Here is a 14,325-nt window from a genome sequence, read left to right on the forward strand (position 1 = left end):
CAGACAACTGGGTGTTTTACTGTTGTTACACTACAAAGGCAATGAAACTGAGCTTTTCTTAAGTCCCTTGATGTAGGCTTTGATTTAAATAAGATGTGATTGTGTGACAGTAACATTAAGCATAAGGGATGATGCTACTAGGTATATGTCGATATCCATTTTAAAATACTGTGCAGAAATCTATAATTACTTTTAGTACCCCACTGTCTCTTACTGAGAAATAGATTTCTCTTCACAGACCTTTTATAGGAAAGATAAAATGTGACACTAGAGAAAATCCATATTCATGAAATTTTGTGACAATTCTACCATTCAAAATCCTTGACAGGAGTAGCTCAGCTAGCTGTGTAGGAGGCTGTGTGGAGGAGTAGCTAACAACTAGCTGTGTAGGAGGCTGTGTGGGAAGTTTTTGTATTTATCCCAGCTGTTGGTGACATGCCTGTAACACCACATCAAATAGTATGTGTGTGTAACAACTGTCACCAAAACTGCTGTTTTGTGATTGGTTGATTCCCACGTACCCGATTTGTGTCGCTGCCTGCCGCTGTGGCGTATTGTGTTGTGTGTGTGTGTGTGTGTTTGTGTGTCAGACATATACAGACAAGCACACTCCACTTTATCACTCCACCACTGGACCAGCCCAAACCCGGATCACCTTGGAAACTCCCTGAGAGGTAAGAGAGCAGCAACACAACACTCACTTTGTATCTATGACGTTTGGTCATGACCTAGTTTTTCAGCATCAGGCTGAGAATCATTACAGGCACTTTAGAGACAGTGACCAAAGTAGGAAGTTCATTAAATTACTTCACAGTTTTGTAGAAATGATTAACTGTTCAGAGTATTGAGTAAATACAAAAAGAGTGAGAAAGATTGATAGAGACAAAGAAAAACAGGGAAAGAGAGAGAAAGAATGAAAGATACAAAGAGACAAAATGGTAGAGAGGGAGAGAGCTATGCTTAAACATAAATAACTTGTGTTATTGATATTTGGTCGATTCTGATCTTGTTGTTGCTTCAGTGTGTGGGTGAAGTGGATAGAAACAAATCTCTGCTCCAGTGAGCAAGCTGAGTTTAGGAGAAAACACAAGAGGGTGGATTCAACTGTAGAAACACTCACAGCAGCACTGCACTTTCCTGCACACGCTGGAGAGGATGTCAAGTGTACCACTGGTTTAAGACTGAGGGGAGTTTATTTTTGAATGATTATTTATTCGCTTTATAGGTTTTTTATTTCTGGGTGGAGGGCTGAGCCAAGTTGTTGTGAGTTGAGGGAAGAGCTTTTGAAAGCTACTCTGACATACAGTTTCAGGTATTTTGCACAGATGGAATGTCACTTGGAAACCAAAAGGTTCCAGTTTACGGGCATTCTCATTACAAAAGATAGGGATATATAAGGGGTATATCATTTTAACCAATTTGGGCAAATAGAACTAACTGTGTGTTGTATAGATTTTCTGTATCTGTATGTATGTGATAGATACGGTGGTTTGGGGGGGTTCTCTTCTGTATGTATGTAGATATGGTGGTTCTGGGGGTTATCTTCTGATTTTAATGAACTAACACCTTTAAATGCCTCGTTTATCAAAAAGTGTCCAAAGTGAACAATTGATCCCAAATATTGGGCACAGAAGAGAATCCACCTTGCTTACAAATCCATAATTTATCCAGATTTGAATGGCTTTTGAATGGCAACTGTGTCTTAAATACATGTCATCACCCAAGGCTTCACTGGTGCCCCTCAGTTCTGGTTTATCTTTGAAACAGCTGACGCGGATTTCTCCTGGAAAGGTTTACAGATGTTCTAATTTTCCACCTGTAGCTACATCATATTAATACCACAACCCCGACAGCCCGAGAGACATGGTCATAGGAACGAAATATATGGACAAAACCAGACAGAGATGGTTCACTCACATGTCAGAGAAAGAGTGTATATAATGTGTAACATGTTGTCAGCTAAAGGTAGAAGACGAAGGACCACAATAAATAATCAATCAGTTAACTAATAATTCGGAGAGCAACAGTGACCTTGGTCATGAAAATCGACTAGTGTTTCAAAAAGTGCGTGGGCAAAATCAAACGCTCAATAGCTGGTCCCTGAAAGAGATGGAGCCTGGGGGCGATAGCTAGACGCTGCAGAAGTCGATGCATGCACACCCAACGTATCTATGTGATTGGGGACTAGGGAGGATGCTATGAGAGAAGAGCCGGGGTCGCGTTTGATTCAATGCATTTCAGTGGCGTTTATGCCAATACTTATCGCGTCTGCTCTAGTTAACTTCAGACAAGTTTGCCATGCAGATCGATGATTCCAACCGAGACCCACCACACACACCCACAGAAACGCAAATATGTTCACTCTCCAAATCAAACCTGAATTACTCGCGACGGGTGGCCGCATGGTTGAGTTCTCCACTTGTCAGTGTAGTTCAAATAATATGTAGGCGCCTGGGTAAATTGGAGATGATATCCTTCTGGTTGCTCTGTTGGAGACTGCTGGTAGGTACCAGATATTTAATATATCCATATGCTGCATATTTTCGCCATGGACAGATTTTTTTTATTGGCAGCATGCGCAAGGGCTGGTTGAGTACATCAACCGCATGGATTTTGCTCGGATAGGGTATACTACGTGAGATTATCTGTCACGATTCTGGGCATTTGCCTGCATTTACTATCTATCTACATTCCCGTTGCAGAATGGTTGAAACGTCTGTAATTTGCGCAGTGTGACTTTTGGAGCTGACATCCTAACTATTATTGGTACTCAGCCATATAACAGGTGGTTTGCCTTTATGAAGAAGAAAATAGTAACTTTACATTAAGATATTTTACACATTTATTATCAGAAAAGCATTCATTCTGATAAAGATATGTTCCTTCACATCCTATCACTGCAAATGATGGTTCTTTTTCCCGTTGGTTGAGTATCCTAGGAAACTATGGCTTAAGGGAGAGGGTGTTGGGGGGGGGTCTCCTTATTCTTAACAATCAAGTAATCTTTTAGTTGTATTTTCACCCCCCACACACACACACACACACAAAACAGGATAACAGGTAGGTCATCTTGCTGTAACCTGATAATCAGATAATCAAAGGCTGTGCAGAGAGAAGACTCCATTTTCCTATCAGTTGTGATGTGTAGCCTACAGGTTCATACCATGGGCCTTGTGGTCATTATATAACAGTACACATGACATGGACACACAAAGAGACATGACGGTGAAGGTGAAATGGGTTGCCAGCCCTAGGCCTGTTGTAATTTGACCGACTGCAAAACACCAAAAGAACCATGATTTCCTCCTCATTCCTTTTTTTTCCGACCATACTGTACAACATTCACAATTATTAACGGCTATTCAGTAAAATGTACATTTATTGATGGTGTGTGTATAGTTTAGGCTACGCTACTTTTCAACACCCATCCCTGCTATATCTTTCCAGATAAATCTGATCCATCTGATAAATCAAGGCATCACAGTTATGGCAGAGAGCTGAACATTTAACACTGCCATATGTACATGTAATTTGACCCAGAGGATGAAAGATTGTACACTGTACAAGCTGTCCCCAGGAGGGCTTGGATTTTCATATCAGCAAGTTTCTAGGCAACCGTTCCAAAGCTATATTTATATACAGTATGTTGGCTCATGAATATGAGATTCACATCCAGTGGACTTGATCTCCAACCATAAAGCAGTCAAGAGACACCAGTAGATGTGCTTGACAGCAATTAGCGAGGAACAGCATGTACTGTATGGTGATGCACTGGAGATTGGAGAAGCAGAACTATGGCAAGTTAAGAGCTTCCCACTGGAAACTGTACAGGCAAAGTAACCACTCCAACGATCGGCTATAAGATTGATACCGCATTATGGATGAATTACTGTTACAGGTTGAATCCAGGTCTTAGCACAGGGTTGTGGATGGAGGCTGGGCTGGATGCCCTGAGGGCTCAAAAGTACTGATTCCCTGTTCTGCAGTACCAGGACCCGATGTTCAAACGCTATGGGGAACAACCCAAAATGGTGGGGGCGAGGTATTTAGACCATACATAATGCATCCAATTTGTTCTTTCAGATGGGTTTATTCTGTTCTCTGCCAAAAACCATTACAGTCACAGTACACAGGCCCACATGTGCACAAACACACACACACACAGCCTTAATTGTATGTATTTTTTTTCTCTCCAGATAAAGCAACAGTTGATTCGTAGCATATACAGTGGGGAGAACAAGTATTTGATACACTGCCGATTTTGCAGGTTTGCCTACTTACAAAGCATGTAGAGGTCTGTAATGTTTATCATAGGTTTACTTCAACTGTGAGAGACGGAATCTAAAACAAAAGTCCAGAAAATCACATTGTATGATTTTTAAGTAATTCATTTGCATTTTATTGCGTGACATAAGTATTTGATATATCAGAAAAGCAGAACTTAATATTTGGTACTTTGTTTGCAATTACAGAGATTATACGTTTCCTGTAGGCAATACGGACTTTCAGGTCCCTCCAAAGATATTCTATTGGGTTCAGGTCTGGAGACTGGCTAGGCCACTCCAGGACCTTGAGATGCTTCTTACGGAGCCACTCCTTAGTTGCCCTGGCTGTGTGTTTCGGGTCGTTGTCATGCTGAAAGACCCAGCCACGACCCATATTCAATGCTTTTACTGAGGGAAGGGGGTTGTTGGCCAAGATCTCATGATACATGGCCCCATCCATCCTCCCCTCAATACAGTGCAGTCGTCCTGTCCCCATTGCAGAAAAGCATCCCCAAAGAATGATGTTTCCACCTCCATGCTTCACGGTTGGGATGGTGTTCTTGGGGTTGTACTCATCCTTCTTCCTCCAAACACAGCGAGTGGAGTTTAGAAACAAAAAGCTCTATTTATGTCTCATCAGACCACATGACCTTCTCCCATTCCTCCTCTGGATCATCCAGATGGTCATTGGCAAACTTCAGACGGGCCTGGACATGCGCTGGCTTGAGCAGGGGGACCTTGCGTGCGCTGCAGGATTTTAATCCATGACTGCGTAGTGTGTTACTAATGGTTTTCTTTGAGACTGTGGTCCCAGCTCTCTCCAGGTCATTGACCAGGTCCTGCCGTGTAGTTCTGGGCTGATCCCTCACCTTCCTCATGATCATTGATGCCCCACGAGGTGATATCTTGCATGGAGCCCCAGACCGAGGGTGATTGACCGTCATCTTGAACTTCTTCCATTTTCTAATAATTGCGCCAACAGTTGTTGCCTTCTCACCAAGCTGCTTGCCTATTGTCCTGTAGCCCATCCCAGCCTTGTGCAGGTCTACAATTTTACCCTGATGTCCTTACACAGCTCTCTGGTCTTGGCCATTGTGGAGCGGTTGGAGTCTGTTTGATTGAGTGTGTGGACAGGTGTCTTTTATACAGGTAACGAGTTCAAACAGGTGCAGTTAATACAGGTAACGAGTGGAGAATAGGAGGGCTTCTTAAAGAAAAACTAACAGGTCTGTCAGAGCCGGAATTCTTACTGGTTGGTAGGTGATCAAATACTTATGTCATGCAATAAAATGCAAATGAATTACTTAAAAATCATCAATCATCAATACAATGTGATTGTCTGGATTTTTGTTTTAGATTCCGTCCTCACAGTTGATGTGTACGTATGATAAAAATTACAGACCTCTACATGCTTTGTAAGTAGGAAAACCTGCAAAATCGGCAGTGTATCAAATACTTGTTCTCCCCACTGTATGTGGTCTCCAAGCTTTCACATATCTTAGGCAATATACACGCTACGCAGCTTGACTTGAAAAATAATTGCTGTTAACTGGTGGACGGTAGCCCATGCCAAATTCAATGGTGCGAATTGGCAGTATTGGTGTGTGGGTGTATTCACTGTGCAATACATGTTGTCTTGGCGATATATACTGTATGATGGTTAGGACTATCGTGTGTGTGGGAGGGGGGGGGGGGTTGTGTAGGCTGAATTGTGTGTATTTGCTTTACATCCCCACTCAGTCAGTTTAAATCACATGTCAACTGAAATTAAGGGTCACAGAAAATGGTCTGGTTACCATATTTCATAGCATGCATGTTTTGCATGAAAACCTCGTCCAAATGTCAATCTAAAGACACCTTAAAAAAAAATAATCGTCAGCTGCATATTCTTTGACATCCACGTGTTATCCCTGGCAGAATAACATGCTTGGCTGAGAAACGAAGGAAATCATGCTAATTCTAACCCACTTAGAGCGATGCCATGCTCAGTTTGCAGCACTTCTCATCGTGACTTATGCTATCAAAAGATTTCCTCCCACCCTCGGTGAGCACCAGCGTGAAGACAATGCTTTGATGAAATGAAAGTGGCATGGTGAAACTCTGGTGTCATATCACAGAGAACCAAAGTCTTAACCTGTTAACCAATTGTGGGTGTTATAATACCTATAAGGAGATATGGTCTTTGAAGAGTTTACATCCAAAACGCTATATCCACCAATCAGAAGTGTAGCGGCAGCGTAGCCTAGTGGTTAGAGCGTTGGACTAGTAACTGGAAGGTTGTGAGTTCAAACCCCCGAGCTGACAAGGTACAAATCTGTCATTCTGCCCCTGAACAGGCAGTTAACCCACTGTTCCCAGGCTGTCATTGAAAATAAGAATCTGTTCTTAACTGACTTGCCTGGTATGTTTATAGGTAGATTTATGTGTGTGCCCACTGGGGCCCACTGGGGCACACACTGGTTGAATTAATGTTGAATTGACATTCGTCCCCAGTTTTTTTTATTCATAGCTTTTAGATGTGCATTACAATTGGTTTTGTAGCAAAACACTATATATACACATTGTTTAGCTGGAATGGAATATTCAAATACTGTATATTTAACATATAAATTCAACACATCATAAATCTAGCCTTAAGTTTGGTTAAAAGTTAGGGATCCTCCCAAATAGCACCCTATTCCAAATGAAAGTTGATAAACTTGTAACCCCACTTTTGAGAAAATGGCTCTTGAATCTTTTGGTACACCTACTGGAGAGCTCTGTGTCTACACCCATTCAGCATTGTTCACACCCTCTTAAACCAGCCCCACCCATCTCTTTCAGGATTCACATGTGAGGTCATGTGGTAAACAGTGAGTAGTGTAGTAAAGATTATGACTAAAAGTGGTAAAAGTAGTAGCCCACAATTAAGTACAAATTCCAGGTAAACAGAAAGTGTCCAGATAAAAATATTTTATAAATATTAGATGACGCTTACCCAGACACACTTGTCTAAATTCATGGGTCATGTGAAAGAAATTCTATAACCCAGAGCCAGATCTTGCAAAGTGGATAGGTCTCTACAGAAGGTGTAAATGGTGCAGCGAAATGGTTACTTGCATATTAGCAATATCAAAATTAGATAGTGTCAATATAAATAAAAAATAAGTGTCAATGCTTGTAGAGAAAGAACAAAATAATATACCGTATGTACAAGAACAATATCAATAACGATATCAGTGATACTGGTAATAGACGAGGTAGTTATATGCATACAATCATGGGTAAAGTGGCTGAGCAGCAGGATAACAAAATAAATAGTAGGAGTAACATATGGCGCGTGTGTTAGGAGAGAGTTATGTGAATAGAGGCACTGCAGATAGTGTTGATGACTGGGAACTCGCCCCCGGTGATGAACTGGTCTGTCCAAACCACACATGAACAAGAGAATCTATATTTGGAGAGCCCGTTTCATAAATATACATTTGTCAAGCTGTGTCCAGTCCAGGTGGTGCTTGTACAGGCAGACCATCTATGGGAGGAAGGATGTCAGCATTGCACAGCAGCTAAAACCTGGTCTCGACTGAGTCTGAAAGCTCCTTGGCGACAACACCAGGCACCAGAGCATCAAAGCTGGAAAACAGGAAATAACAAAACAAATTGAGAAGACATTACAACCTTGCATAACATCAGTTCAAGTTTAGATAACAAGAATGACCTCATAAAATGCAATGAAAATGATATTCACCTGAAGTGCTGGTACTGCTTGATCTGTGGCAGCGGCCTGAAGTGCAGAGTCAGCTGTTGTTGCCAGCCGTAGCTTTCCACCAGCACCGTACCATCCTCCAGTCCAACCAGCTGTGGGATATTTACCCCTGTCACAGTGCTGCCCTTCACAATCCCTGTCCTGGGATTAGTGCTTGAGATGTGGAGCAGCAATTTTCGCCACAGATTCCTGAAGGAAGACAGCCCGAATATGCGTACCTCTGGAAAATACACAAATAATGTGAGATCAATAAAAGTAGTGCCAATCATGTTGGAGGTCAATTAAATAATCAAATGTGTTGTTTATGCTTTTACATACCAAGTGTTGTCATCGATTCCTTGTAGAGACGTCACACCACTGCTTTTGTCACGAGATGGCAGCAGCTTTCCACCAATGTGTTTTTGTCCTGGGTGGCGCCCTGGTAATACTATCGCATTATCATTTGCGTAGTTGTTGAAGTTCACAACTTGCTGCAAGTCCTCATGTTTCAAGTGTAAGCTCTCTTTTTGATGGGAGGCAATTAGACCATTCTCCTTGTATGACTGGTGGAGGAGAGTCAGATGTGCTCTACTGAAAGACAAATTCCAGATACAAATATTTTAGCATTATTATACAATAGATGGCCGTAATCACAGTCAGACACTCCTGGATAACTTGATGGGTCATGCAATCATCTGGCGAAGTGGAGTCTTTTGTTTAGACATGTAGCTAGTTAGCTAAACAATGAACTTTTAGCGATTGTTATAGCTAGCCAATAGGTTAAATGTTAGCTGGTTCATTAGCTAACATTAGGCTATAAGTAGTAATGTAATTGGCTTTCTGAGAGAATATTACTACACAGATACACAATGTTAGCTAGATAGCCAACCACCTAACGTTACCTAGCTAGCTAATAGTGAGCTTTAACTTGCAATGAAAACAACTTTGACAAAATTAGAAACATATCATATCTGAAACTAATCTCTCTTACCCGTATACATGGATGAACGCTTCACGACAGACTGCAACCACTTTCATTAAATAAGAGGTCCTGTATCCTTTCTGTTTTGTTTATACAGCTTGCTTGGCTCATTGTGTCAAGTCACTCTGGTTCACACTGACCGTGTGCAATGCCATAAGAATCGTCCTCCTGAAAGTTGTCCAACTTTTCCCCACTGACCTTTGTCGATAGCGGCTGATAAATTCAGGGCAGCAATGTTATTGAGCGCACATTTGCAGTTTTCCATGGCTAATGTTATATCTTTCAGAAAAAAACTGCAGTAGAAAGGATTACACATAACAAGCAGCTCATTTTATAGACAGAAGATGCTACACGGTAGACCAATCCGAAACTCATCTCTCAGCATGTCCAGCCCATTCATTATCTCCGCCAATCATGGCTAGCGGGAAGGTCCCTGTCTTTTTCTGTGGCTAAACCAACTAGGCTCGTAATTTAACAACTTTATTCGTATTTACAGATGACATACAACTTTGTAATTAAGGCACATGAAAGTTCAAATGTTCCAGAAGGCATTTCTGCCAAAAGAAACGCATTTTGACAACCAAAAAATTAAACATTCAAATGCCTCCTGTGAAGTCGTGACTTGCGACATATGCTTAGTTTCCTGAAATGAGTCACATTTCACAGTTATGGTAGAAATTACAAGATTATGTGATACGGCTGTTATTGCATCAAATGGCTGTTTCATGCAACAGAATAAGGGGTTGTTAGAACACTCATCTGTGGGTGTTCTACTGAGGATGGGCCTCTAGAAGATTTACGATGTCTTTGGGTGATACTGCATTCCAGAGCATGAGTTAATGTTTCTGTACTGGGGTACCAGGGGGAGATGGCTGCAGTATGGAGGTGGGGGACCAGACCCTGGTCTCTACACAATGAGAACTGTTTTTACAGCATATACTGTCTGCTGTGACTTATAAATACCTTTCATACAAATCTTAACCTTGTGATCCATTCCATACATCTGTTTGTCATGTAGACTTAAGGATTGTGGACTTTGCTATAAAATGATGTGGTTCGAAACAGCTCGTTGAGTTCGCAGTGATCACCTCCAGGGGTGATTACCGACCAGCTCCATTACTGCAGTAATTAAATAATAAAGTTGATTGTTTTGAAGAAATCTAAAAGTCTATCCTTTTGATTACAATGATTCCACCACAGTGTAAAACCTTGCAGGGACACTTCTCTGTGAGAGTGAGGTGGATACATCTCATTTTGCAACAAAATGTGATCGTTTGTTTCTCTGAAATGAAACCATCTAGTCATAGGTTTCAAACAAATTCATGTCTGTCATTTAACAACCCCATGTCATCATTAGATGGGGAAAAATACAATCTATTTAATAAGTTCTTTAAACAAAAAAGGTTAATTGACCAACATTCCAGAAAATTGATATATAGTGTTTTGGAATTAAATTCTTACGCCGAACTGAGGGTACTGGCTGGTATAGGGGTTCTTATTCTCTTGTTTAAAAAAAAGGTCAAATAAAAACATTTCTTCAATTTGAGATGTAATATGTAAAAAATTCTACTCACCACCACACTTCAAAAAGAGCCATTGAAGGAAGAAAACTGATAGAAATACCTCATACCAAGACAGGTTCTCCTCTGATAATGTTTTATTTGGCTTCCATAGAGAGCCACAGCTGGAGTGAAAACGATAAAGGGGAATGAAGTGATTGAGGGCTGCAGTGCTATCGACACTCCACAAGAGAAAGAAAAAGAATTCCACTCTGGGGCCATAGCCATGGAGACCAGTCAGCTTTCAGAGATGGCGAACCTAACAGACTATAAAATGGATTCTGGGGAAACAGAGGACCAGAGACACCTGCTTAGCGAAAGCGAGGAAGAATGTGACCGAGAACCTTTCGCAGAATACAGAGGAACAAAAGAGAACTTAAAAACGTCAGTGGATGAACCGGACGAAGATGATGAAAGTGGTGAGGTGAACAGAGAGGAGGAGACTCACAACTTTGAGACTGGACGAAATGATTTCAGTCTAACACAGTTACTCAACTCCTCAAGTATATTTGGTAGTGAACCCGTTTGCAAGGTGGAAGACCTGCTTGCACAAGGTCACCTGGGCAACTCTTCTCCATCAGAAGTGACGATGACACAAGAGTCCATCTTGGAGCAGCGCATCCGAGAGGAGGTCTCCTCAGATGTCTCAACAGGGTCCTGTCACGACCCTGACCGAGATGACCTGAGTGACTGTCTCCAGGTAGAAATGGCCATCGTGTCATCAGACAGCGAGGCTGACGACCAGTGGAGGTCCACTTTTGCCTCTACAGTCAACAAGGAGGAAGGTTGTGATGGAAATGCTCAAGAGGCCCTCGAGAAGGACAGAGCCGCAGGGGAGGCAGGGGAGGCAGAGAATGGGGCCATGGGTGAAACTGGAGATAGTCCTCGCGTTCTTGAACAACCCGATTGCCCGACAGAATGCGAGATCCAAGACATGCCCTCTGGCAAGTTCCAGGGCTTATCCAAAATTCCAGAGGATGAAGAAGAGGTCAGCCAAGGCAGGACTCGCAAAGTGAGTCGTTCTACATCTGCAAGCTCTTCTGCAAGCTCTGACCCCGACAAGAAGGTTCCTAAAGACTACTGTGTGATACAAGAAATGAAGAGCAAGAACATTAGTACAGAGCATGTGGACTTCCAGGGGGCTCGGAAGCAGTGGCGTCAAATGGAGGAGCAGACCCAAGGAGAGGTCCAGGTCCACCAGCCCACTGTCAGACAGCAGGGGATGTGCCAGGGAGGTCACAGCGCCATGTACACACCCGTCAGGAACATTGACCGACCCAGGAGGGACCCCGAAATTGACAGCCTTGCCCTTGGTGACTTTCAACACACTCAGTTCAGCCCATGTTCAGAAGACTCCGGTATGGATGACTTCAGCTACAGGTCCCTTTACGAGGACTCAGACAACCCTGTCGAAAGGGAGATACGACAGACCATAGAGCGTGAGGAGAACTTCAGGCGTGAGAGAGAGATTGCCAAACAGGGTCACGCTGGAGATTCGAAAACCCGACCAACTACTCTCTACCCCGGCAAGTACGGCAAAGGCCTTTGCCATGAGGTGGAAGAGAAACGGAAGATGTTTGAGTCTAGTGATCCCGGATGCAGGCCTTTGAGGTCTCCCAACGCAAAGAACCCAACCGTCTCCATATCCACCTCCCCATCGCCCACACCAAGGGGTGCAACCTACCATGAGATGACCGCCCAAAATGTTATCATCCTGGAGCCGGACTCCTACCCCACCAGCCCGAGGCACCGCACCCGGGGATCCCTGCTATCTCCGGGGCCCAGCAGGTACAGTGAGTGGCCCTTGGAGACGTCAGCCAATGTCATCATTTTGGAGACGTCCAACCTGATCATCCGGAGTGCCTCTGAGTTCTGCCTGAGCTCGGCCTCCTGCCAGGAGACACAGGAGAGCACATTTGTCAACAACCCCTTCTTCAAGCTGCGCTCGCGGAGCTCCATGTCCCTGGTGGACCAGGAGATTAAGATGGTGAAGCAGAGGGAGGAGGAGTGGAGGAGGCAGAAGAGCCAGATGCAGACCAGGGAGAAGTACGACACCGTCCTGGTGTCCCCAAACCTCCTTGATAACCTGAGCTTTGATAAAGCAGGTATGTGCTGATTAATGATGTGCATGTGTAACCGTTGTGAAATGGCTAACTAGTTATCAGGGTGCACGCTAATAGCGTTTAATTCGGTAACAGATCTCGCTCTGAGACCTTGAAGTAGTCGTTTCCCTTGCTCTGCAAGGGCTGCAGTTTTTGTGGAGCGATGGGTAACGGTGCTCCAAGGTTGACTTGTCGATGTGTGCAGAGGGTCCCTGGTTCGAGCCCAGGTAGGGGTGAGGAGAGGGATGGAAGGAACACGTACACGTGGTCATTATGGAAAAGAGTTTGTGGTTTGTAGCGGTGTTGTGTTTTCATTGCATCATTAGTGGTATTTTTCTGACTCAACAGCTGATCTTTTCATCTTACCTGCCTTAGACTTATAGCATACTTAGGATATACTGAGCGTCTCATTCCCAATTAGTCTAAATTCATGATAGGTCTCTACGCATACGAATGTATGAGTATTAACTGGTTTCTCTCTTTTTCAGAAGTGCCATTGAAATGTGTGTCTTCCCCTTCATCACCATCAAGGACTCGAAAGCTGGACCGCTCCACCCTGTCATGTGACCATAGGGTATGTCTCCTATCTCCAATAATTCAAGATGAACAGAATGTGTAAACAGATGCACGCACATTTTCAGGTGACTAGGCTAGCTTGGTCAATTCCCCTGTGCTGTTCGTTGTAATGTCAAAATGCCAAACATGAGCAGGCTAGAAATGCTTTTGTCATCTGATTGCCTCACGAAATTGAAATCAGAATGACTCATTTAAATAACATTGCATGTGCTCATGTTTAAGTCTTCTCGTTACATTTCCCCGATAATATTTTGCCATCAACCATTTTAATAAATCACCATCCATTTTCACCTTGAAACTGCATGCAGTTTTACAGGTGAAACTCTTTCCTCCAGTTCCCAGAATCTCTCGCCAGGACCGAGGAAAAAGAATGCCATGGCTCAGAGATGGGAGGCAGGACTATTTGTCAACCATGAACAAGAGTAAAGAACATCAAACCAGAATAATACCGTGCCATACTACAGATGCCAACTTCCTGAACTTTAGATGTTTTCCAGTTCTGCTATTGATACAGCTTGAATATTTACCGGTACTGTAGCTTTAAAGTTGTGAAACAAATGTAAAATTAAAATTGTAAGAGATGAGAATTTGAAGATATGGACTGCCAGATGCTTTTTGAATGTGACAAGTACGTGATTATATTGTCTGGTTAAGATTTTTACATTTTTTAAGTACAGTCTTGGTTATACAAAAGATATTGCATTTTTGTATTGTATTCACAGACTTTAAATTAAAAAAGGCTGAGAAATGTGGACTTACACCAGCGACCAATTTGTTTGGAAAATAATGTATATTATGACTACCTGCATAATTAACTCCATGCAAAGTGTTTAATATGATAGCCACTTCTAGTATATTCAAAGCTTGACCTGACATTGCCATTGAGATGCCTTTTCAATGCCTTTTTTTTTTTAAACATTCAAATGTCATATTTTTTGGGTTGCAGTTGGTTTAGTATTACTTGCTAGACAGCACAAAACTCCAAGCGGAATACTTTAACGTTTAAATGGCATTCATCTTTAAGTGTTGTTTCACGGAGAACGTGTTTTTGTTAATTCTCAATTGAAAATGCTACACCAAAATAAAGTTGGATTGACATTAAGGACAATAATTGGCT

At 42.5% G+C, this 14,325-nt stretch overlaps 1 protein-coding gene across 3 annotated transcripts; it reads left to right on the forward strand.

Annotated features, from left to right (window-relative positions):
- The first annotated feature begins 532 nt into the window (after positions 1 to 532).
- LOC118402236 (uncharacterized) lies at positions 533 to 14,275 on the forward strand. Of its 3 annotated transcripts, none has more exons than XM_035800272.2 (4): positions 533 to 674; positions 10,646 to 12,635; positions 13,121 to 13,206; positions 13,544 to 14,275. In XM_035800272.2, the coding sequence occupies exons 2-4, from the start codon at positions 10,757 to 10,759 to the stop codon at positions 13,622 to 13,624; spliced, it is 2,046 nt and encodes a 681-aa protein (XP_035656165.1). In that variant the 5' UTR covers positions 533 to 674; positions 10,646 to 10,756; the 3' UTR covers positions 13,625 to 14,275. The 3 variants fall into 3 exon arrangements, with proteins under 3 accessions (XP_035656165.1, XP_035656164.1, XP_035656163.1); XM_035800271.2 differs by lacking the exon at positions 533 to 674 and adding an exon at positions 2,117 to 2,502 and having other exon boundaries at positions 13,517 to 14,275; XM_035800270.2 differs by lacking the exon at positions 533 to 674 and adding an exon at positions 2,117 to 2,502.
- Positions 14,276 to 14,325: the final 50 nt, after the last annotated feature.

This window comes from Oncorhynchus keta, chromosome 23 (assembly GCF_023373465.1).
Source record: "Oncorhynchus keta strain PuntledgeMale-10-30-2019 chromosome 23, Oket_V2, whole genome shotgun sequence".
Taxonomy (NCBI): Eukaryota; Metazoa; Chordata; class Actinopteri; order Salmoniformes; family Salmonidae; genus Oncorhynchus; species Oncorhynchus keta.